Source organism: Nicotiana tabacum, chromosome 20 (genome assembly GCF_000715075.1).
Source record: "Nicotiana tabacum cultivar K326 chromosome 20, ASM71507v2, whole genome shotgun sequence".
In the NCBI taxonomy this organism is placed as follows: domain Eukaryota; kingdom Viridiplantae; phylum Streptophyta; class Magnoliopsida; order Solanales; family Solanaceae; genus Nicotiana; species Nicotiana tabacum.
Window position 1 is genome coordinate 60,612,304 of NC_134099.1, and position 24,449 is coordinate 60,636,752.

Below are 24,449 nucleotides of genomic sequence, written 5' to 3' on the forward strand. Positions count from 1 at the left end.
CTTATCGTCCATCTTCACCACCAAACTCTTGGTTCCTCGATGGCGCATATGAATCATCGTACCCCAAAGAAAATGAGGGGCAGAGATGTGGAGCATGTGCCCTAGGGAAATTCCTCGGCCGGCCAGCTCCGCATACTTGATGAGCATAAGAAAGAGCTCGTACGTATACGGAGAGAGTTGAGTCGGGCATACTTCGTAGAAGCGGCAAAAATCCACCACCAAAGAAGGAAGGGGGAATGTGTACCCGATGACGAAGGGGTACGCATAAAATGCACAGTAGCCCGGGCAGTGCAAATGTACTATATCCTTCCCATCGGCACCATTTCTATATGATCGGCGATTCCCCACTTGGTTTTGAGCATCGTGATCGCCGCATCATCCATAATGGAAGGAACGGGCTCCGGTTCATTTTCGGAAAGGCTGTAAAAATCAGTCCTTGTCTTCCTGGATGAGGAGACTGGATATATTCACCAAGCTCTTCACTTCTACTTTTGCTGATGCATCTACTGAGGATCCCCAGGATTATCTAGACAGCTGCCACGAGGTTCTCAGAAACATGGGTATTGTTGAGACCAATGGGGTTGATTTTGCTACATTTCGCTTGTCTGGATCCGCCAAGACTTGGTGGAGGGATTATTGCTTAGCGAGACCAGCCGGATCGCCATCTTTGACTTGGGAGCAGTTTACAGTGTTGTTTCTAGAGAAGTTTCTCCCCGTTACTCAGAGAGAGGCCTATCGGAGGCAGTTTGAGCGCCTCCAGCAGGGTTCCATGACTGTTACCCAGTATGAGACCAGGTTCATCGATTTAGCTCGCCACGCTCTTATCATACTTCCTACCGAGAGGGAGAGGGTGAGGAGGTTTATTGATGGTCTGATTCAGCCGATTCGTCTTCATATGGCTAGGGTGATTGGGAGTGAGATCTCTTTTCAGGAGGCGACCAATGTGGCCCACAGAGTTGAGATAGTTCTGACATAGGGAGGTGGTCATGGGTCGGATAAGAGGCCCCTTCATTCAGGCAAATTCAGTGGTACCTCGCCTGGAGGTAGAGATTCGTACGATAGAGGCCATCCTCCTAGGCCCTTTCAGTCAGCCCTCCAGGTCTCTCATGGTACTCCAGGTGGTAGTGGGTCTCAGCCATACTATTCTGAGCAGCAGTCCATCAGTGCACCACCACTTTAGAGCTTCAGGAGAGGACATTCAGTTCGACAAGTTTAGCAGTCTCCGCAGCCGAGGGCTTGTTATAGTTGTGGTGACCCAAGTCACGTTGTTAGATTTTGCCCTCGAGCTTCGGGTAGTTCTCAGTAGCAGGGTCCTCGTCCTATGATTCAGGCACCAGTTGCTCCACAGCTTGCCCAACCAGCTAGAGGCGGGGGTAGAGGACGTAGAGGTGGAGGTAGAGGTTATAGAGGTGGAGCTCAAACCGCCAGAGGTAGGGGTCAGCCAGCAGTCGATCATCCTAGGGACGTAATTTAGGGAGGTGGGGCCCAGCTCTGATGTTATGCTTTGCCAGCCAGGCCAGAGGCTGAGTCATACGATGTTGTTATTATAGGTACTATTCTGGTCTGTGATAGAGATGCTTCCGTGCTATTTGAACCTAGATCTACGTATTCATATGTGTCGTCCTATTTTGCACCCTACCTGGTTACGCCTAGTGAGGCCTTGAGTATTCTTGTGTATGTATCTACACCAGTGGGTGATTCTATAGTGGTTGGTCGGGTTCATCGTTCCTGTGTTGTGGTGTTTAGGGGACTTGAGACCCGTGTTGATTTGTTGAGATATGGTGGATTTCAACATTATATTAGGGATGGATTGGTTGTCCCTGTATCATGCGTTCTTGGATTGTCATGCCAATACTGTGACTTTAGACTTACCATATTTGCCCCATTTAGAGTGGAGAGGGACTCCTGGTCATTCTACCCGCAGTGTTATTTCGTATGTGAAGGCTCGGCGTATGGTCGAGAAGGGGTGTTTGGCCTACTTGGCTTATGTTCGTGATTCCAGTGCTGAGGATCCCTCTATTGATTCTGTGCTCGTGGTTCGTGAGTTTCCTGAGGTTTTCCCATCAGACTTGCTAGGGATGCCACCCGATAGGGATATTGATTTTTGCATCGATTTGGCTCCAGGCACTCAGCCCATTTCTATTCCGCCATATCGCATGGCCCCGCCAGAGTTGAAAGAGTTGAAAGAGCAGTTGCAAGACTTGCTTGAGAAGGGTTTCATTAGACCTAGCGTATCGCCCTGGGGTGCGTCGGTTCTGTTTGTAAAGAAAAAGGATGGCTCAATGAGAATGTGCATTGATTACCGGCAATTGAACAAGGTTACAATTAAGAATAAGTATCCACTACCGAGGATTGATGATTTGTTCGATCAACTTCAGGGTGCCAAGGTATTTTCAAAGATTGACTTAAGATCTGGCTACCATCAGTTGAGGATTAAGACATCCGATGTCCCTAAGACAGCATTCCGCACTCGGTACGGGCATTATGAGTTCTTGGTTATGTCATTTGGGTTGACCAATGCCCCAGTAGCCTTTATGGATTTGATGAACCGAGTGTTCGGGCCTTATTTGGACTCATTTGTGATAGTCTTCATTGATGATATTTTGATATATTCCCGCAGCCGGGAGGAGCACGAGCAGCATCTTAGAGTGGTTCTTCAGACCTTTAAGGATAGTCGGTTATATGCTAAGTTCTCGAAGTGCGAGTTCTGGTTGAGCTCAATTGCATTTCTGGGTCATATTGTATCAGCAAAGGGTATTCAGGTTGATCCAAAGAAGATTGAGGCAGTCAAGAACTGGCCTAGACCAGCATCAGCCACAGAGATTCAGAGTTTCTTGGGGTTAGCAGATTACTATCGTCGGTTCGTGAAGGGGTTCTCATCCATTGCAGCCCCGATGACCAGGTTGACCCAGAAGGGAGCCTAGTTCAGATGGTCGGACGAGTGTGAGGCGAGCTTTCAGAAGCTCAAGATAGTTCTGACTATGGCACCGGTATTGGTTTTGCCCACAGGTACAGGCACTTATACAGTCTATTGCGATGCATCTCGTATTGGGCTTGGTGCAGTGTTGATGCAGGATGGCAAGGTCATTGCTTATGCTTCGAGGCAGTTGAAGGTTCATGAGAAGAACTATCCAGTGCATGATTTGGAGTTGGCAGTCATTGTTCACGCATTGAAGATTTGGAGGCACTATCTGTATGGCGTGGCATGTGAGGTGTTCACGGATCATAAGAGTCTTCAGTATTTGTTCAAGCAAAAAGAGTTGAATTTGAGGCAAAAGAGGTGGTTGGAGTTGTTGAAAGATTATGACATCACTATCCTATATCACCCAGGAAAGGCCAATGTGGTGGCCGATGCCTTGAGTAGGAAGTCAGCCAGTATGGGCAGTCTTGCTTATATTCCGGTCGGCGAGAGACCGCTTGCTTTGGACGTTCAGGCTTTGGCCAATCAGTTAGAGAGGTTGGATATTTTTGAGCCTAGTAGAGTATTAGCTTGCACAGTTGCCTGTTCTTCGTTATTAGAGCGTATCCATGATCGGCAGTTTGATAATCCCCATTTGTGTGTCCTTAGGGACACGGTACAACGTGGAGGTGCCAAGCAGGTTACCTTAGATGCTGATGGAGTTTTGAGATTGTAGGGGCGAGTTTGTGTGCCCAATGTTGATGGGATTCGAGAGTTGATCTTAGCGGAGGCCCATAGTTCTCGGTATTCTATTCACCCGGGCGCCGCAAAGATGTATTAGGACTCGCGGCAGCATTATTGGTGGCATAGAATAAAGAAGAATATCGTTGCCTATGTGGCTCAGTGTTTGAATTGTCAGCAAATTAAGTATGAGCATCAGAGGCTTAGTGGTTTATTTCAGAGGATTGAGCTTCCCGAGTGGAAGTGGGAGCGGATCACTATGGACTTCGTTGTTAGGCTCCCGCAGACTCGGAGGAAGTTCGACGCAGTTTGGGTCATCGTTGATAGGCTGACCAAGTCGGCGCATTTCATTCCTATGGCAGTCTCCTATTCATCCGAGAGGTTAGTTGAGATCTATATCTAGGAGATTGTTTGCCTTCATGGTGTGCCGGTATCTATCATCTCGAACTGAGGTACACAGTTTACCTTGTGTTTCTGGAAAGCATTCCAGCGAGAGTTAGGCACCCAGGTTGAGTTGAGCACAACGTTGCATCCTCAGACGGATGGGCAGTCCGAGCGGACTATTCAGATATTGGAGGATATGCTCCGAGCTTGTGACATTGACTTTTGAGGTTCGTGGGATCAGTTCTTGCCTTTATCAGAGTTTGCCTACAACAACAGCTACCAGTCGAGTATCCATATGGCTCCTTATGAGGCTTTGCATGGTAGGCGATGTCGATCTCCGGTAGGATGGTTTGAGCCGGGGGAGGCTCGGTTGTTGGGTACAGACTTGGTCCAGGAGGCTTTGGACAAGGTCAGGATAATTCAGGATAGACTTCGTACAGCTTAGTCCAGGAAAAAAAAAGCTACGCAGATAGAAAGGTTCGAGATGTGGCTTTCATGGTTGGTAAGCGGGTATTGCTCCAAGTGTCGCCTATGAAGGGCGTGATGAGATTTGGGAAGAAGGGCAAGCTTAGCCCTAGGTTCATTGGTCCATTTGAGATTCTTGATCGAGTGAGAGAGGTGCCTTATAGACTTGCATTGCCACCGAGCTTATCAGTCCTACATCCAGTGTTTCATGTGTCCATGCTTCGTAAATATCATGGCAATCCATCCCATGTGTTAGATTTCAGTACTGTCCAGTTGGACAAGGACTTATCTTATGAGGAAGAACCGGTAGCTATTCTAGACCGGCAGGTTCGCCAGTTGAGGTCGAGGAGTTTTCCTTCGGTTCATGTTCAGTGGAGAGGTCAGCCTCCTGAGGCATCGACCTGGGAGTCCGAATCCGATATTCGGAGCCGTTATCCTTATCTATTCCGCGACTCAGGTACTTCCTTCTTATGTTCGTTCGAGGACGAAAGGTTGTTTTAGAGGTGGAGAATGTGACGACCCAAAGGGGTCATTACCGGTTTTCTCCCTTTTTCCGTGCTTCCGAGGCCTTGAAAAAAACCTCACCTTTAGTTGCCTCAATTTTTGTGCATAGTCCGGGCGTGTAGCCAGAAAAGCTTATGTGTTAAATTATGTGAAATTTGATAAATTGTGGCTTTAAAATGGTTAAAGTTGATGTTGTTCAACATTTTGGGTAAACGGACTCGGACCCGCGATTTGACGGTCCCAGAGGGTCCGTAGATAAATATGGAACTCGGGCGTATGCCCGGAATCGAAATCCGAGGTCCCGAGCCCGAGAAATGAATTTTTAAAAGAAATTATTTTTCTGAAATTTATTTGGAAATTTGAAATGAAAATGAATTAGAAAGCATTGGTATCGGGCCCGTATTTTGGTTTCGGCGCCCGGTACAGGTCTTATTATGTGGTTTAAGCGCTTTCTGTGAAATTTGGTTGAAATCGGACGTCATTTGACGTGTTTCGGACCTAAAACTCTAAGTTTGAAAGTTTATGAAGTTTGATGAAAAAGTGATGATTTTGAGGTTTGATTCCTCATTTATGATGTTATTTTGGCGATTTAATCGAAAGGTTAAGTCTGTAGGATGTTGTTGAGTTAGTGTGTGTGTTTGGTTAGGAGCCCCGAGGGCTCGGGAGTGTTTCGGAAGTGTTTCGGAGCGGTTTTACCCTTAGAGATGTTGCAGAATCTGTTGTCTGCTGTTGCCCAGTTCTTTGTTCTATGCGATCGCATAGCTGAGTCCGCGATCGCATAGTGTAAAGTCTCAGGGGTCCATTTTGTTCTATGTGATCGCATAGATCCTCCCGCGATCTCATAGTGTTAGCCTGAGAAGCCCTATATTTTCCTCTATGCGATCGTAGAGTCCTGTTCGCGATCGCAATGCCCAGCCTGCTTCTTCTATGCGATCGCAGTGCTTCCTTCGCGATTGCAGTGACCATTTTCCCCTTCCTCTATGTGATCGCATTGATTTCTTCGTGATCGCATAGACCATTTTCGCCCAGTTAAATTTTTAAATCTTCAGAAACAGTAGCTACGGGATTCATTCAAAAACTCACGAGCTTTCTTCTTCCCCAAGAACCTGGGAGTCCATTGAAGCCCCCATTCTTCAAGACCACTTGGGTTAGTAAATTCCCACTTATTTTCTTCATTTTCCATCATTAATTATTGAATTCCCAAGTTTAAATCATGTAATTTAGAGTAGAAATTAGCGGTTTTGGGTAGACTTAGGTTTTTGGGAATTTTAAGTGATTCAACCTCAATTTGGGGTCGGATCTTGAAATAAATTATATATTTGATCTCGTGGGGTTATGTGTAATCGGGTTTTGGTCCGAGCCTCGTGTTTGGACCGTGTGGGCCCGGGGTCGAATTTTGGTATTTTTGGAAGAATGCTAGGAACTTCATATCTAAGCTATGGGATTTTGTTATCGAGCCTTCATTGATATTATTGAATTAATTATGCCTAGATATCGTTGTTCCGAAGTCGGATTATAAAAGAAAGACGGTATTTGAGGGTTGATTGCTATTCTTTGGACCGAGGTAAGTGTTTGTTCTAACTTTGGCTTGAGGGAATAGGATTAGAGTGTTGTTTGCTATTTGCTAATTGTTGAGTACGGTGTATAGGCATGGTGACGAGTATCTATACACCGGAGTCTAGCATGCCGTGGGTTTTATTTGTGTTTATTCGGATTTTGTGATATCACTTCCTTGTTAAATTGATAAATTTCATATAATGTGAAGAGTTTGAGGAAGAATTAGGATTTGTACATTCTTAGAGCATTGGCTCGAGTATATTATAAAGCGTGAAAGTATGTGAAATGATCGAACCCCTTTGGAGCGTTGGCTCAGGTGGTAAAGTGAGATAAGAGGCAAAAGTGAAAGAAAGAGAAAGAATTAGCGAATTGTTCCCTTGCCGGGATGTTTGTCGTGCCATGTTTTGAATATTATGCAGAAGGGTCATTCCGTGCCATATTTTGAACATTTATCCACGAAAGGTCATTCCGTGCCTTGATATGAGAGTTTATGTGAGGAAGAGCACGAAGGTTAATGTCGTGTACCTTATATGATTGTTTTGGTGAGAACGAGAGTAAAAGCACGAAGGTTGATGTCGTGCAACTGTCGATTAACCTGTTCTCCTTAACTGTTGCTATTGTACAGTTTCACTTCTCTATCTGTTGACTTTATATCTAAACTGCTACACCCCCATAGCATGTTCCCTCCTCCCTCTTAGCTGTTTAAATTCTGTGTATTCCCTTTTATTGCATATATCTGCACAGGTTGTTTTTGGTAGGCTCCGTCTAGCCTCGTCACTACTTCGTCGGGGTTAGGCCGGGCACTTACCAGCACATGGGGTCGGTTGTGCTGATGCTACACTCTGTGCATCTTTTTGCACAGATCCAGGAGCAGCTTTTGGACCTCATCAGTAGGATTTGATCGGGAGCCGACTTCAGTCCAGGGACTTTCGAGGTAGCCTAGCTGACGTCCGCAGGCCGGAGTCCCTTCCTATTTTACTTAAATTGTTTCCCTTTGTATCGAAACAAAGCATTATATCTTTTATTCAGACCTTGTTTGTAGTACTCTCTAGTAGTTCGTGAGTTAGTGACACCAGATTCTAGGTAGAGTTGTATTTAGACTTCCGCATTTGATTTCCGTTATCTAAGTTTAAAGACTTCCGCTTTTATTTAATTGTCTCGTTTTATTTATATTGTTGCGAATGTTATCAGCAATGTATTAATACTTGGCTGGCCTAGCTCCAATAATAGGCGCCATCACGACTCCCGATGGTGGAAAAATCCGGATCGTAACATTTATATGACTTTAATTGATGTGTCTATTGTTAGATGCTCTGCAATTGTTGAAATCAATGCGCTATAATTTGAATCTGCGTTTATTACAATTCCATCGATATCGAAATAAACATATTTGCCGCAGCTATTCCAGCGACCATTGTGTTGAAACATTATCGCAAGTGTTGCCATGAAAATTCACAAGTTGAAGCAATTTCTCAAAAGAAATAACAATTTATTATCTTGAAATTGTGTAGAAATTTGTTGACATTTGAAGCTGATTAATTTTGCCTCCAGATTCATCTACGACTGATGTTGTAGTATAATAACTTTGTTTCAAAATTGTTCAGTTTTGCAGTAAAAGCAGAGTATGTCAATTGTAGCAATGGAAATTGCGATAAAATTCGCGACAGTTGCGTTCATTACTTTTGGTAGATTGTAGCATGTCTTTGTTTTTTTTTTTTGTTTTTTTTTTTTTTGTAACTGAAACTACGTCTGTTGTATGAATCACGCATTTAAAATAAGAAACCAACCGCTGGAAGGACGTTATGTTAAGGGATTTTATATGAATTGTAAAGATGATAGTTATAATGGGTAAATTATAAATTTAAAATAACTTTGATGAATAAGTTTGAAATGGAACTTACACAAATGTCCCAAATAAATCCCAACTTACCGACTTGTAACCATTAATCATAGACTTACCAAAACTAGCCAACAAAAATTGAAAAACCAAATAATAGTGTTCTTTCTCTCAAAGAATCACATGCAAAAATCACCTTCCATATTTTTAAGCGTGATTAGCAACACTAGATACAAGACGGAAAGGAAATTTTATGGATGAGGTAGCAAATAAGGTGATGAAATACAAAAAATATATACAATATTCCAAAATCTAAACAAAAAGAGAACTTTTTCAATGGGTATAGTTGAAATTCATTGAAAATATATAGATAAGTTAATATACAAAATTTGAGGAAAATTGGAGGTGATTTGGACTGGGTTTGTCTCAAAATTCGTAATTAAATCGAGTTCAAAAAAGTCTTCTGCGACACATGTATCAAACATGTATCACGCATGTATCTCACACACCGGTATACATAGATATACATGTGATACACAATATATACAAATATAATACATATATGATACACAGTGTGATACACATATCATTTTTTTCATGTTCGGTTTTTATCGAATTTAACCACCTCAAAACTTTACCAAATCATCCCAAAATTGAGATTCAAGCTCCTTAAGTTGTGCCAATCTATTCTAATAACACCCACTCAAAACAAAGCAAAAATTTGATATTTTCTTGCTACAAATAGCTAATTGGCTGACTAATATTAGTAATATTTTATCAATTGACCAATTTTTGTAATGAGCTACCTATAAATGGACATAGCTGGTAATTTCCTTTAAAATATTGTATAGTAACGACAAAATCCTTTCAAAATCCTCGCCAACTACGGCCCACTGCTGTTAAGCCCACAGTCGTTAAGAAATCGAGCCCATAACGTGGAAAGTTGAGACACCGACGACCACAAATGAAGGAAGCACTGACGTGTGGAGGGTCGAGCCGTCCTAAATCCAGGAGTAGGAATGAGCCAACGGTGGCCATTCCCTTGGATTTGCATTCACCCCACCCCAACTAATCAGTCAACAACAAGGGCTCTTATCCAAACACTCAGGCATTAGTCATTGGCGGTTATCTTAATTAATCTCCATTACCATCTTCTTGGTGCAATTTGCAGCTGATAAGTTCAGCTGCTGCCAACTACCAATTCTAGAAGCCCATCATTGTTGAAGCCACCAACCCATTCTAGAAGCCACCATTGTTGAAGCCTCCATTGTTGAATGAAGAATTCAACCACCAACCACCTTCTTTAAGGCTATAAATAGAGCCTTATGTTTTACACAGAAACATCAATCCAGAGAGATTGAAATACAATCCAGGAAGAGATTGTGAGAACAAAAAGAGAGTTTGGTGAGGTTTTTTGTAGAGAGAAATTCTTGGTGTAAATTCTCTATAATTCTATTCTTGTGAAATAGAGTTGTTTTTCCTCCCAAATAATCTTCATATTGATCCGAGAATCACAACAAGTGGTATCAGAGCCTTCGATTCTGTGTTCATCGAGAAATATCGGAACACTGAAAATTTGAACCCGGATTTACGTTTTTTCAAAAACGTGATCTTCGGTGTGTTTTGATCATTTCATTAGATTCCTTGCGTCGATACGAATTCAACGCAATTTTCCGGAGGCCAAACAAAGCTAAAACGAAGAAGTTATGGCAATTTTTTTTTCTTCTGCCCAAGGAAGAAGATGATGAATAGTAACTGCCCAGTCAGCGCCACATCATCATCCAGTCAGTGCCACATCATCATCCAGTCAGCGCCACGTCCGCATTCAGTCAGCGCCACGTCAGCATCCAGTCATCATAAAAAATTTAGAAATTTATGAAATAACCCCTGAAGTTACTGAAATTATAAATCTGCCCCACAAGTTCAGTATATTTTCGATTTAACCCCAAAAGTTTGGTGTAAATTTTGAAAATTTTCTGGAGGCCCTATTTTGACCCAAGAAGAGTCAAGCTTACCATTTTTCACCATTCCGGACGTGTTGGTGAGTTCCGTTTGGTGAGATTCTGCTCCAAAATTTTGACCAAGCCATTTTAAAGACATAATGGAAGAGTCATCATCATCTGGAGCTATGATAAAGCTTACTGCCACAAATTACACATTGTGGAGACCTCGGATGGAAGATCTCCTCAGTTGTAAAGATTTGTTTGATCTCATAGAAGCAAAGGGTAGGAACCCCGATTCCACCAAAGAAGCAGAGTGGAAGAAATTAAACAGAAAAACTATCGGTCAAATTCGACAATGGATTGACGATAGCGTTTTTCATCATGTTGCACAAGAGACAGATGCGTATGCCCTCTGGGTGAAGTTAGAAGGGATGTATCAAGCCAAGACCGCTAGGAACAAAGCCTTGTTGATGAGGCGTTTGGTAAATTTGAAGTTAAAGCACGGAACTTCAGTTGCCGAGCATACCAGTGAGTTTCAGAGCTTGATAAATCAATTATCGTCTGTTGACATGCCGCTCGGGGATGAGATGCAAGCCCTACTACTTCTTAGTTCTCTTCCTGATAGTTGGGAGACGCTGGTAGTCTCTCTCAGTAATTCAGCTCCTAGTGGAAATCTGACCATGTCTATGGTTAAAGATGCCTTATTTAATGAAGAAGCCAGAAGAAAGGACATCGATCATGGTGAGTCGCATGCCCTTATTACAGAAAGAGGGAGACAACAAGAAAGAAGTCAAGATAAGAGGAGAGGCAGAAGCAAGAGTAGGGGAAAATCCACGGATGGTAGGAAGTCATCATATGCGTGCTACCACTGTGGAATAAAGGGCCATTTAAAGAAGAACTGCAGAAAATTGCATAAGGAGAAGGAGCAGTTGAAGCAAAAGGATGGAGATGCATTAGTCACTACCCACGGAGAGGTAGCCATTTGTTCCATCCAAGAAGAGACATGCCTTCACATCTCAAGTCAAGAAGAAAACGAATGGGTGGTAGATACTGCAGCATCATACCATGCCACATCCCGAAAAGATTTCTTCACAACATATAAAGCAGGAGACTTTGGAGTAGTGAAGATGGGGAACACTTCTTCCTGTGTGATAGTTGGAATTGGTGATATCAAAATACAAACAAATATCGGGAGTACAATGATATTGAAGGATGTCCGTCATGTGCCAGATCTTCGTCTAAACCTAATATCAGGTATAGCTCTTGACAAACAGGGCTATGAAAGTTATTTCGGAAAAGGTACATGGAAATTGCTGAAAGGGGTTATGATTCTCGCTCGAGGACATATTTGTGGCAACTTATATAAAACTCATGTGAAGGTATGTTCAGACAGCCTCAATGTTATGGAAAAAGAGGCGTCTCAAAACCTGTGGCACCAGAGACTCGGTCACATGAGTGAAAAGGGGATATCAATTCTAACGAAAAAGCAGCTTATCAGAATGGACAAGAATGCTGCTTTAGACCCTTGTAATCATTGCTTATTCGGAAAGCAACATAGAGTCTCTTTTACATTTTCTTCAACCAGAAAATCAGAGTTACTCAGTCTGGTACACTCTGATATTTGTGGTCCCATGGAGGAGAAGTCACTTGGCGGCAATAGGTATTTTCTGACTTTCATTGATGATGCTTCTCGAAAGGTGTGGGTGTACTTCTTAAAGACAAATGACCAGGCTTTTGACTATTTCAAGATATTTCATGCCATGGTAGAGCGTGAAACGGGAAAGAAATTAAAATGCCTTCGCTCAGATAATGGAGGCGAGTATACTTCCAAGGAGTTCGATTCCTATTGCAAGAGATAAGGGATTCGACATGAAAAGACGGTCCCACGCACCCCACAACACAATGGAGTAGCCGAGAGAATGAACCGGACAATTATGGAAAAAGTGAGAAGTATGATCAGTATGGCAAAGCTGCCTAAGCCATTCTGGGGAGAAGTTGTTCGCGCCGCTTGCTACCTAATCAACCGGTCACCATTAGCCCCGTTGAATTTTGAGGTTCCAGAGAAAATATGGTCGGGTAAGAATCCCTCATATTCTCACTTAAGGGTATTCGGTTGTTTAGCACATGCACATGTATCCAAGGAGCTCAGGAAGAAGCTTGATGGTAGAACTATACCATGTATCTTCATAGGCTATGGAGATGAAGAATTTGGGTATAGATTATGGGATCCAATACAGAAGACGGTGATCAGAAGTAGGGATGTTGTATTCCACGAAAACCAGACAATTGAAGACATTGAAAAGCCCACAATGTCTTATGAAAGAGGTTCCAGTGCCCAAAAAGTTGGTCCAGATCCACTACCATTGCAGTTTGACACAAATAGCATGGGGGAGCATGAAACAGTACCAGAAGCAGAACAGGAGGATGTTTGGAAGGGGGAGGCACAAACCCCTCAGGAAACTACAGAACCATCACAGGGGAACGATGATGGTACACATCCTGAAGCTAATAATCAACAACCTCGTCGATCTGAACGAGGTCAGATTCCATCAACTCGATACCCAGAAACCGAGTATATTCTACTTTCTGAAGATGGAGAACCAGAGAGTTTCCATGAAGCTATATCTCATACGGATAAAGAAAAATGGCTGCAAGCAATGACCGAAGAGATGAACTCTTTACAGAAAAACAACACTTATGAGATTGTGAAACTTCCACAAGGTAAGAAGGTACTGAAGAATAAATGGGTATTCAAGTTGAAGAAAGATGGCAGCGGAAAGGTGGTGAAGCACAAAGCCCGGTTAGTAGTCAAAGGATTCCTACAGAAAAAGGGAATTGACTTTGATGAAATATTTTCACCAGTTGTAAAATTGACTTCAATCCGCATCATCCTTGGATTGGTAGCCAGTTTGAATTTGGAGCTTGAACAAATGGATGTCAAGACAGCATTTCTTCATGGTGATCTAAATGAAGAAATCTATATGGAGCAGCCAGAAGGTTTTGAGGTTTCAGGAAAAGAAAACCTCGTCTATAAGCTTACGAAAAGTTTATATGGCCTAAAGCAAGCACCGAGGCAGTGGTACAAAAGGTTTGACTCATTTATGGTAAGTCAAGGATATAAAAGGACTGCTGCAGATCAGTATGTTTACATTCAGAGATTTTCGGATGGCAATTTTGTTGTACTTCTACTTTATGTAGATGACATGTTGATCGTCGGACAAGATGCAACAAAAATTAGACAGTTGAAGAAAGAACTCTCTAAGTCCTTTGAAATGAAAGACTTAGGTCCAGCTCAACATATTTTGGGATTGCAGATAACTCGAGATAGGAGAAACAAGAAGTTATGGCTATCTCAAGAAAACTACATTGAACGGGTGATCAAACGGTTCAATATGAGTAATGCCAAACCGGTAGGTGTCCCTTTGGCAAATCACTTCAAGTTGAGCAAGAGTTTGTGCCCCTCATCCAAGAAAGAGATTGAGGAGATGTCTATAATTCCATATTCTTCAGCAGTTGGAAGCCTGATGTATGCCATGGTTTGCACGAGGCCAGATATCGCACATGCGGTAGGTGTGGTAAGTCGTTTTCTTTCTAACCCTGGAAAGAAACATTGGGAGGCAGTTAAGTGGATTTTCAGGTATCTTAAAGGTACTTCAAAATCAAGTCTGTGCTTTGGGGAAGCTGATCCAGTCTTGGAAGGCTATACAGATTCAGATATGGCCGGAGATCCTGATGGAAGAAAATCAACCTCAGGATATGTTTATACTTTTGCAGGGGGAGCTGTGTCATGGCAGTCAAGATTGCAGAAGTGTGTTGCACTATCCACAACTGAAGCAGAGTATATTGCTGTAGCGAAAGCTGGAAAAGAAATGTTGTGGCTAAAGCGGTTTCTCCAAGAACTAGGGATAAATCAAACAGAGTATAAGATACATTGTGATAGTCAAAGTGCAATTGATTTAAGCAAAAACTCAATGTATCATTCTCGGACAAAGCACATCGACATTCGCTATCACTGGATACGCGAGGTGATGAATCAACAACTGTTGAAACTAGTGAAGATCCATACGAAGGAGAATCCAGCAGACATGTTAACAAATGTGGTCACTCAAGAAAAGTTAGAGTTGTGCAGAGACATAGTTGGAATAACTTTCAAATAATAGCTGCGTTGGAATGCAGCTAAAGGGGGAGAATTGATAAGTTCAGCTGCTGCCAACTACCAATTCTATAAGCCCACCATTGTTGAAGCCACCAACCCATTCTAGAAGCCTCCATTGTTGAAGCCTCCATTGTTGAATGAAGAATTCAACCACCAACCACCTTCTTTAAGCCTATAAATAGAGCCTTATGTTTTACACAGAAACATCAATCCAGAGAGATTGAAATACAATCCAGGAAGAGATCGTGAGAACAAAAAGAGAGTTTGGTGAGGTTTTTTGTAGAGAGAAATTCTTGGCGTAAATTCTCTATAATTCTATTGTTGTAAAATAGAGTTGTTTTTCCTCCGAAATAATCTTGATATTGATGCGAGAATCACAACAGCAGCGCCAAAACAACTCCTCATCAAATCAACTGCATCCACAATCTCCAGAAACCCACTACCACCTTTCATGTCATTTTCATTGTTATCACAAAATCTTGGGGCGAACTTGTCTCTTTTTTCCTCTTCTTAATATCTTCCTTTCTAATTTGTTTATTTCTTCTTCTTCTTCTTCTTCTTAATCTTCTCTAGATCTCCGCCAAAGGTTTCCATTTCACAATCTGGATTCCACATAACTGTTTTGTTTTCTGAGCCAGTAGTATGGCTTTAGTTGAGGAATTTTTGGATATATTTGGAAGATCAACGATAGGGGCAATATTTGTAGAGATGGTGTTTTGCCTAGGTCCAGTTTGGATCGCCTTTTTTGTTGGTATCGTAGTAGGATGGTTTTGGAAACCCAAATGGGCTACCTTGGGGAACCGTAAATTTGATTTTTCAATGCCTTCTTCGCCTACTGCTTTGGTTCTTTCTCCGTCAAATAGCTCAGAGAATGAACACTTTGCATCATCCCCCCAATATGATTCTGCGAAGAGCCGGTAAGTTCTTTTTCATTAACTAGTACGTACTTTTTTTCTTTTTGTTGGATTTAAATAATCTACAGCATATTTTGCAGGTTACTTGATTCAAAGTATTTGTTATAGTGAGTTACACGTCAGTGTATTGAAGTTAAATAAAATTTAAATAAATTCAATTTGAAGCTTTCTGTTTGTTTTTGGTGTGTAGTGAATGTTGCCTAATAATTACTGAAGATGCCAATTAAGAATGACTTGAGCAAGACTTTTGTGTAGATTTTATGTGGGCATTTTTCATTTCTTTGTTTTGCTTTTTTTGTCTAGTCCACTGCAGCAGAACAAGTTTGAGAATTTAACAGTAACGGATGAAGATTTTGAGCATTTGTTTCAGCTTGTTGAGAAGAAAGATGGAGGACCCCCTTGGAAGCATATGATGGATCGTTCAGTCCCTCATATGAGCTACCAAGCTTGGCAAAGAGATCCAGAGGTAGCTAATCATTTGAACGTCATTATGTTTCTTTTCATTTTTGCCTGAATTGCTAATTGGTCTCTTTATTGTTTGGTCAGACTGGTCCACCTCAATATTGCAGCAGAACTGTGTATGAGGATGCAACACCTGAGTTGTTGAGGGACTTCTTCTGGGATGATGAGTTTCGACTGAAGTGGGATGACATGATTGTAAATGCTGAGACAATCGAAGAATGCCCCACAACCGGAACGATGGTAGTACACTGGGTGCGAAAGGTAAAAGGAAGCTGTTATAAACGCAGTATTCTATTAAGCTTGGAGTACTTACTTTATCAAATGCTCCTTGTGCAGTTTCCATTCTTCTGCAGTGATAGAGAATATATAATTGGCCGTCGAATATGGGATTCAGGGAGGTCATATTATTGTGTAACAAAGGTACAATACTCATTCTCTTCTTGTCTTAGTGTCAGAGCAGCATTCTGAGTTGAGCTTCATTTATGCTTATTGCTAGCTCAAGCTGCTTTGTATGATTTAGCTCAAACTAGGTTATTCATGACAGGGTCTTTTCTTGGTTTTCTCTCATAAAGCGTCTGGAAGTTGGGAAATAAGATGGACATTTAGGACAACTATTTTCCATCATGGATTAGTTTCTCCAGAGTTCACTAACAATTAGATGTACATAAAACCCATAAGAACTAACTCAATGATGGATTAGAATAATTTTTGCTAGGACTTCATAATAGGCAAGAGGCAGCTATTTGTTTCTTTGTTCTAGGGACTGAGCTCTGGTGGCATTGAAGCCTAAAATGGTGCTTGAAAGAAAGCTACCATATTTCATGGAGTTGCAGGACCATGTGAAATGGAATAGTAACTAAGGAATTTTCATGAAGAATGCAACTGAACACTTTACCTTGTGTGATTTTTTCACTTTCACCGCCTTTCCCTTTTTCTTGACTATGCTGTTACAATATATGGAAGGTGGATGACGGTCTGGAGAGGCATATAAAAGATAAAAAAATATATTTCTCACCTCAAACCCTAAAGACCTTTAACATGTGAGGCTTTTGTTTCTCACATTATATTGCCCTCATCTTTCTTTTCAACGTGTTTCAAGCTGCTTCCTAACCCCGCAATGTGATAACCGATGCATGACTTTCCACAAGCTTTTGTTCCTAGTTTTATGTCTCTCCCACTTTATATTTATGTTAATTATTCTGTATTTTGAGGTCCTCTTTGGGTATTGATTTGCCTTCTGATTGTGTACCAGGGAGTGCCATGCCCTTCTATTCCCAGGAAGGACAAACCAAGACGAGTTGACCTGTATTATTCAAGTTGGTATATTGGAGAAGGTACAACCACTTTAGCATCTTCTTGCTTCTCTTCCCCCTCCCCCTCCCCCCCCCCTTTTTTTTGTGGGGTGTGGGCAATGTTTCCGATGCATTTGCCTCCCTAATAACCAACCTATATCCATGAATCAGAACAAGCATGCACTTTCTCCTTGGATTGTGACAGGTGAATGATGGGATTGACATGTATTCCTTATCAAACTTCAAAATTATAACTTTGAACGAGTATTACTAACTAGAGTTTGCTTGTTATAAGTCATAGTATGTTGAGTCCAATTTCCCTTTTCTAAGATACTTGCATTACGGTGCATGAAACAGTGGAATCAAGTAGAGGTAACAGCCAGCCGACGGCATGTGAAGTGATTCTATTCCATCATGAAGATATGGGCATCCCATGGGAAATTGCAAAATTTGGGGTAAAGCAAGGTATGTGGGGAGCTGTGAGGAAGATTGAGCGGGGATTCCGTGCCTACCAGAAAGCTAAAGCATCTGGCTTGAAAATATCTCATTGTGCTTTTATGGCTAGAGTTAATACAAAAATTGATCGAGAATACTTGAAGTCAATGGAAGATGATGAGGACTCATCTGAAACTGAATTGCAAGCTTCACCTGCAAAACCTGAGGGCATGAACATACCAAAGCTGATTATCATTGGTGGAGCTGTGGCAGTTGCTTGTACCCTTAATCAAGGAATCTTACCCAAGGTGCTTTTGTTTAATGCTGTGAAAAGGTTTGGAAATATAGGAAGGAGAGCATGTCCAAGGACATGACATTTGATTCATGCGTGCATTGCGCATTTGTTTTTTCCCTGTTTAAGCATTCACTTTTAAGCTCTTTATATATTTAAAACAAGCAAGTGTTATTTTGTCCAAGCGAGCCTGCTGTTGTCATCGTTTGTGCTCTATCAAGTGATATCATACGCTGAAAATTTAAAGAAAGATACAAAATGAAAAAGAACTAGATATCTCAATACATGTATTAGACGAGTAAAACGGCAAAAAAATCCATTTTCATCAATGAAGTTCCCCGTTCTGTTAGATTCTATTACTGACATTGCATAACAAAGACAAAGTATAGTATGCTTTACACCTGTAATTTAGAGGTATTACTTTCAATTTTGTAAGGGGAAATTGCTGAGCTCACAAAATTTGAAGGGGCTTTGGCTATACAAAGGCGTACAAACCCCACTCACCGTACGTCCTGCGATTCAGTCCCAACCATGGGTAAAAACACTAAACAGTTATTTTAACTCTGTTCGCTCAACCTAAGGGAAAAGGCATAACACCCCCCCCCCCCCCTCCCCCCAACTTGTCTCGGATTTTCAGTTATATACTTATTCTTTGCGAGTTTTTACACCCTTGAAAGGCCACAAACACATACTATATGTTGATCATTTGAGCACGTGCGACGTACATTTCATTAGGAAAAAAAATTCTATCTTTTCTTATTATTTCCCTTGTTTTTTGTTTAACTAGTCTCTCGGTACGCGCATTGCGTATGCATTTCATCTAAAGGAACACAAATTTTAGAAAATCACATAAATATTATAGTTTATAAAATATGAAATTTAAATCTAATAGATTTTTTTAAAATGCTAATTTCAGTAAAAAGTATCCCGACAGACAGATCAAAGTTGCGTCTTAATATCTTGCATGTTGGCCTGAGTCTAAAATCTTACTGGATTTTAATTTCTTTTACCATTCAAGATTTGGGCACTGTTTTTTTTTTTTATTCTTGTTTGTTTATGTGTTATAAGAAAAGGTTCATAAAAAAACTAATGACACATTTTATTCCACTCAAATAGAGATAATGGGAAATAAAAAGGCATGGACTTATTTCTAATTCGAGCCTCATAATGTTGATTAGTCTTTTAACAAAAATTCTGCAATAGGAAACCAAAGAATTTTATATGATATTTCTCAAGTGATTAACACACATTCTATGAACTACTGAAAAGTAAAAATACAAATTTCACAATAGAAAAACAAAGAATTTTATATGATATTTCTCATAGTAACTAACATATATTTTATGGACTATCGAAAAATAATTTTTTAGTTAAAGATCCGATTTGAAATAAAACGTAGTTTTAAATTCTAGTCATTTGCTTTAGATATAAATATTAATAAATTAACAATATTTTACCGGATTACTGTCTCTCTTATTAATGAAAGCATAGGGTAGAACAAACATGATAAGAATTGTGGTTTAGTTGTTGATTTAGGGATGTTAGTCGTTTTATATTTTTTGTTTAATCATTTAAATAAGATAACATTTTAATGGATTGTAAAGTACTTAATATAGAAACTTCATACCTAGTTCAAATAAGGAATGATTGAATAAAAAAGAATTAATTATGTTAAAATTTATAAATATTTGAAAGTGCTTTGCACATTTACTTTATCAATGAGTATATAATTTTAAAAAATCATATAATTCTTGTTGAATAATATATTTTTTAGTAATAACATAAATAAAATAAAAAGTAGTTCTTGAAAAGGATGAATACTGATTCTATTTAATTAAAGAAAGAAATTGTGTACCTCAGAAGCCCTTGTATACCTTATTGTGATTTCTAACTTTTGCGTTCAATTACCAAAATTTATATGATTTTATGTCACGATCCAAGCCCCGCTCCGGTCGTGATGGCACCTCTCGTGAAGACAAGGCCAGCCAACAAACTCATATCACCTTTTCAAAAATAGTTAAACATTAATAAAGAGTTTAAATATGATTTAATGATATAATTAACGGAAGCACAACCCGACACAGCCCTAACCGGGGTGTCACAAGTCACGAGCATCTACTAGGGTATAAATACAACTGAAAGCCTGGAGTGTACAAATACAGACTAATGAAATGAGGAGAGAGAAAAGCAGTGCTGCGAACACCGACAGCTACCTTGCTAAACCCTGATGACTCTGCCTCCGATCAGCCAAAACATATCTAAATCTGCACACAAGGTGCAGGGAGTAATGTGAGTACTCCGACTCAGTGAGTAATAATAATAAATAAAGACTGAAAGCAAGAAATCACGCAAAAACACAAGGTATTCCATACTGAAGCAGTAAAATCACTTTAAACATTAAAGCAGTGAGAAATCAAGTGAAAATCCTTTTTTTCCAACAAGTAAAGCAAGTAGTTTACAAGTGAGTAACAAAAATGATAGAAATGTAAACAGCCCCTCGGGTAAAACATGTACAACAAACGGCCCCTCGGGCATAATATCAACAGAACCAGCCCCTCAGGCTCAATATCAGAACAGCGCCAGCCCCTCGGGCTCAATATCAGAACAGTAACAGCCCCTCAAGCTCAATATCAGATTAATAACAGCCCCTCGGGCTCACTCTTAGAATAGTATCAGCCCCTTGGGCTACTTCACAATCACTTATATCAGCCCCTCGGGCATAGTATCAATCACTCAGAACAATGGGTACCCGCGCTCACTGTGGGTGTGCAGACTCCGGAGGGGCCCCTTACGACCCAAGCGCTATATCAAGCCACCTCGTGGCATCATCACTCAGCATATCCTCACATCACTCAAGCCACCGCGTGGCATATAAAGTATCTCAGGCCCTTGGTCTCACATCACTCAAGCCACCTCGTGGCATAAATAGTATCTCAGGCCCTCGGCCTCATATCACTCAGCATATCCTCACATATGGCCCTCGGCCTCACTCAGTCCGGAAATCATCATAAGCCCCTCGGGCATTTGTAAAACAATAGTTCTCAGCCCAAAATAGCATTTAGAAATATCATTTAAGTTTTCAAATCTGCATAAAAGCGGCTGAGTTTGTAAAACAATAATTATCAACAAGACTGAGTTTAAATATAAGTCAAAATAGTGAGGAAATAGTGATAAGAATTCCCAAAGGATTCAAATAATTGGCACGAAGCCCAAGTATGGCAATCAGCCCAAATCATGATGATAACAAATAAGTTTCAATCAAATATACGGTAAAATCATCAATCGGGAGCCATACCATAACTCCTACCGGAGCCATACGATACGGTGCCCGGCATCACATAAATACCAAAATCCACAACCTCGCCCGACGATATGATCGGCCACAAGAAACGCTTCCGGAAAGTTCCTCAACACCGGAACTGAATCAATGGTAGAAACCTCTGCACTGACATCCATCACGAAGGCCCAATTAAGAAAAGCAATCCTTCCCAGCCGTCCGCTGGGTCTATGAAATATAAACCACTCCACTAGAACATAACCCGACGCACATCGCCACTCAACCTTTGGCATTTCCAAACTAGACCATAACACAATAATCCAGAATAACCCAACACTAAGACGATCAGTCTAAATCCCCAACATCACATCCAAAATCTAACATACCAAGCAAAGAAAGATCCACTCGGGCCTCCAAATCTCGATAGTCACTAAACAGTGCTGATACACATGATCTACAATCACAACATAGCCTTAATATGAGAACCTCCGTCTCCACGTCCATACGGCACATGAATCACCATATCCTATCCCAATTTCTCCATCTGAATATATGCCACACATCTAATACCCAATTATTCCACTATAGATACTCTAAAATTTCCCTGTGCCACCAAGCAAACCCGAATATCATCAGTCGATCTAAAAAGAAGGTGTTGCAATACTACCGAAGTGCTATCAACTTAATAATATTGCCCTTTTACTAAAAGATAGACTCTCGTCAAATCATTTCCAATTAGCAGTACCATTTCCTTAATCATTTGAGGCTACCCACTGCCTAAGAGTTTTATGAACTTCCTTTCAGAACTGAACTGTAACTCATCTAGCCAAGAACTTCCATTGATCCCATCTAGAAGAAAAATCATTACATATCCTATGCTTCTCACACTCGGAGAAATTGCACCTCTCCAACCACGGTAGAAATCAATAAAAACTCTCCCAACTTCATTGCACAAATTCAACTGCCAGGACTGAATCTTTCTAACTAGACCAAGCTAAGCAAGCCATCAAAATCTAAGAGCATTGTTGCAAAATAGTTGTAGGAACTCATTACCTCGAACACACACAAGGAATTAATCATATCCTTACCATACCGATTTGGTCTACTATCAAGATACCCCATCTATCTAAATTCCTTCTGGTTCATCTTCAACTTGATGTTCCTTCTTGTTGTAGCACCACAATTTCCTCAACCTAGGCTTATCACACGAGACCCAAGCATAAAGCTACACCGTCTAAGGCTCCTAAGCCGTTGAATACTCTTTAAGTGTTCCCCAAAGCCATTACCTTCACCTTCCCGATACTGATATATAGAATCTCATAATTAATATAGAAAATACCACAAGTATTGTCATCTTCCACTGAAAACTCAGTTTCTATCCATAAGTACAACTTAGAAGCCTCCAATTATTGCATGTAGAGTTTTGAACACAATAGGACCATTCTCTAGAGTCATCCACACTACTAAAACTATAGTTAGATTGATTAAACGAACCGAACAACTTGTGCTTCATTAGCACTCCGACACTGCAGAATGTGACCTTATTCCAATATAACCAAGCAATTTCTTGCCCTATGCACCGAGCATTCCTTACCAACCACAACTCAAGTCATTCTCCAATTCTCGTACACCCATAAAGCATAACATAGCCTTTATTGAAATTTCCTTTACTCGAGCCATAACCGATTCACAAATGCGCCTCGAACTGGGACCATTAGGGCACATAACCGTGCAATCAACTATTCAATAGCGGACTCCCCCACTTGGCTCAAAGCCATAGGTCAAACACGCACCATAACTCATAACACATACGCTATATTGCTTCCATAATACCATAGTGAGATTAACTCAATCCTTCATAAGCTCGTGGAACACAGACCATCTAGTACTGCATATCTTCTACAAACTCGTATTTACTCTCATAACAATTAAACCCACTCTCTTAAGCGACCCAAATTAAATTCACATATATATTTCACTTGTAAATGGGATCTTCTAACAGGAAACATAAAGATCACACAACTCCAGAACACTTTGCAGGAGATAACCCACCTGCTTTGCCTTAACTATCATTTATGTATACCTTCCACCATCATAAACTGTACGCAGTCACTTAGTCTTCCTGAGTCTGAACTTATACCGCAACATGAATTTTTTTTTACTTCACTCACAACTGGAAAACATGAAAAGATTCTTCACACGCCTATAACTCGAGGCTATACCTCGAATCAAGATGGAATTCAAGCACCTAATAGTTCTTCTATCCTCCAGCAGACCCTTCTTGTCATTTCCAAATCATATGAATACATCTCGCAGTACTAACATACTCATCACATAGTTACTCAACTGTCACTTCCACTAATAGGGACAATACCAAACATATAAGTTCAAAACACTTGCTCACACAATCAGCACCTAGGTGCTCAAGCCATAGGCAAATATCCGGCCTCAGGTCCTTCAGACTGGCCCAACGTCAACTTACAGAGATCACATATTGCCCCTCGATTAGGAAATCACAAACCATCAAGGCACATCTGATACTGAGCGCTCATGCGCGCATATGAACGTGTGGAAGGAATTCAAAGAGTTACATTTCAAGCTGAATCAAAGGACGCACGATAAGAATTCAAGAATATGAAGTTTTCCTAAAGGTTCTGCAGCCTCTCGAGGATAAATACAGACGTCTCTGTACCGATCCACGAGACCTTACTAAACTTGCTCATGACTCGTGAGTCCTATGAACCTAGGCTCTGATACCAATTTTTCACGACCCAAACCCCGCTCCGGTCATGATGGCGCCTCTCGCGAAGACAAGGCCAGCCAACAAACCCATATCGCCTTTTCAAAAATAGTTAAACATTAATAAACAGTTTAAATATGATTTAATGATATAATTAACGGAAGCACAACATGACACAGCCTTAACCGGGGTGTCACAAGTCACGAGCATCTACTAGGGTATAAATACAACTGAAAGCCTGGAGTGTACAAATACAGACTAATGAAATGAGGAGAGAGAAAAGCAGTGCTGCGAACGCCGGCAGATACCTTGCTAAACCCTTATGACTCTGCCTCCAATCAGCCAAAACATACCTGAATCTGCACACAAGGTGTAGGGAGTAATATGAGTACTCCGACTGAGTGAGTAATGTCACACCTCCTTTTTCACACCTACACCCCCGCAAGGGGCGTAAAGGAGTTTTTCCAATTAAAGGACAATCGGAACGGGATTTAGTTATTAATTATTCAGAGTCGCTACTTGGGAGATTAATGGTGTCCCAAGTCACCGAT

The 24,449-nt window shown here is 40.9% G+C and overlaps 1 protein-coding gene across 1 annotated transcript; it reads left to right on the plus strand.

Annotated features, from left to right (window-relative positions):
- The first annotated feature begins 15,002 nt into the window (after nucleotides 1-15,002).
- Nucleotides 15,003-18,065, plus strand: LOC107759127 (uncharacterized). Its single transcript, XM_016577002.2, has 6 exons — nucleotides 15,003-15,403; nucleotides 15,704-15,866; nucleotides 15,947-16,123; nucleotides 16,199-16,282; nucleotides 17,115-17,196; nucleotides 17,512-18,065. Exons 1-6 carry the CDS (start codon nucleotides 15,129-15,131, stop codon nucleotides 17,961-17,963), a joined length of 1,233 nt encoding a protein of 410 aa, XP_016432488.1. The 5' UTR covers nucleotides 15,003-15,128; the 3' UTR covers nucleotides 17,964-18,065.
- The last annotated feature ends 6,384 nt before the right edge of the window (nucleotides 18,066-24,449 follow it).

Coding starts and splice junctions, on each gene's coding strand:
- LOC107759127 (XM_016577002.2), top strand. CDS start 15,129: ATGGCTTTAGTTGAGGAATTTTTGGATATATTTGGAAGATCAACGATA. Junction 16,124..16,198: donor TAGTACACTGGGTGCGAAAG/GTAAAAGGAAGC, acceptor CTCCTTGTGCAG/TTTCCATTCTTCTGCAGTGA. Junction 17,197..17,511: donor AAGTTGGTATATTGGAGAAG/GTACAACCACTT, acceptor TGCATGAAACAG/TGGAATCAAGTAGAGGTAAC.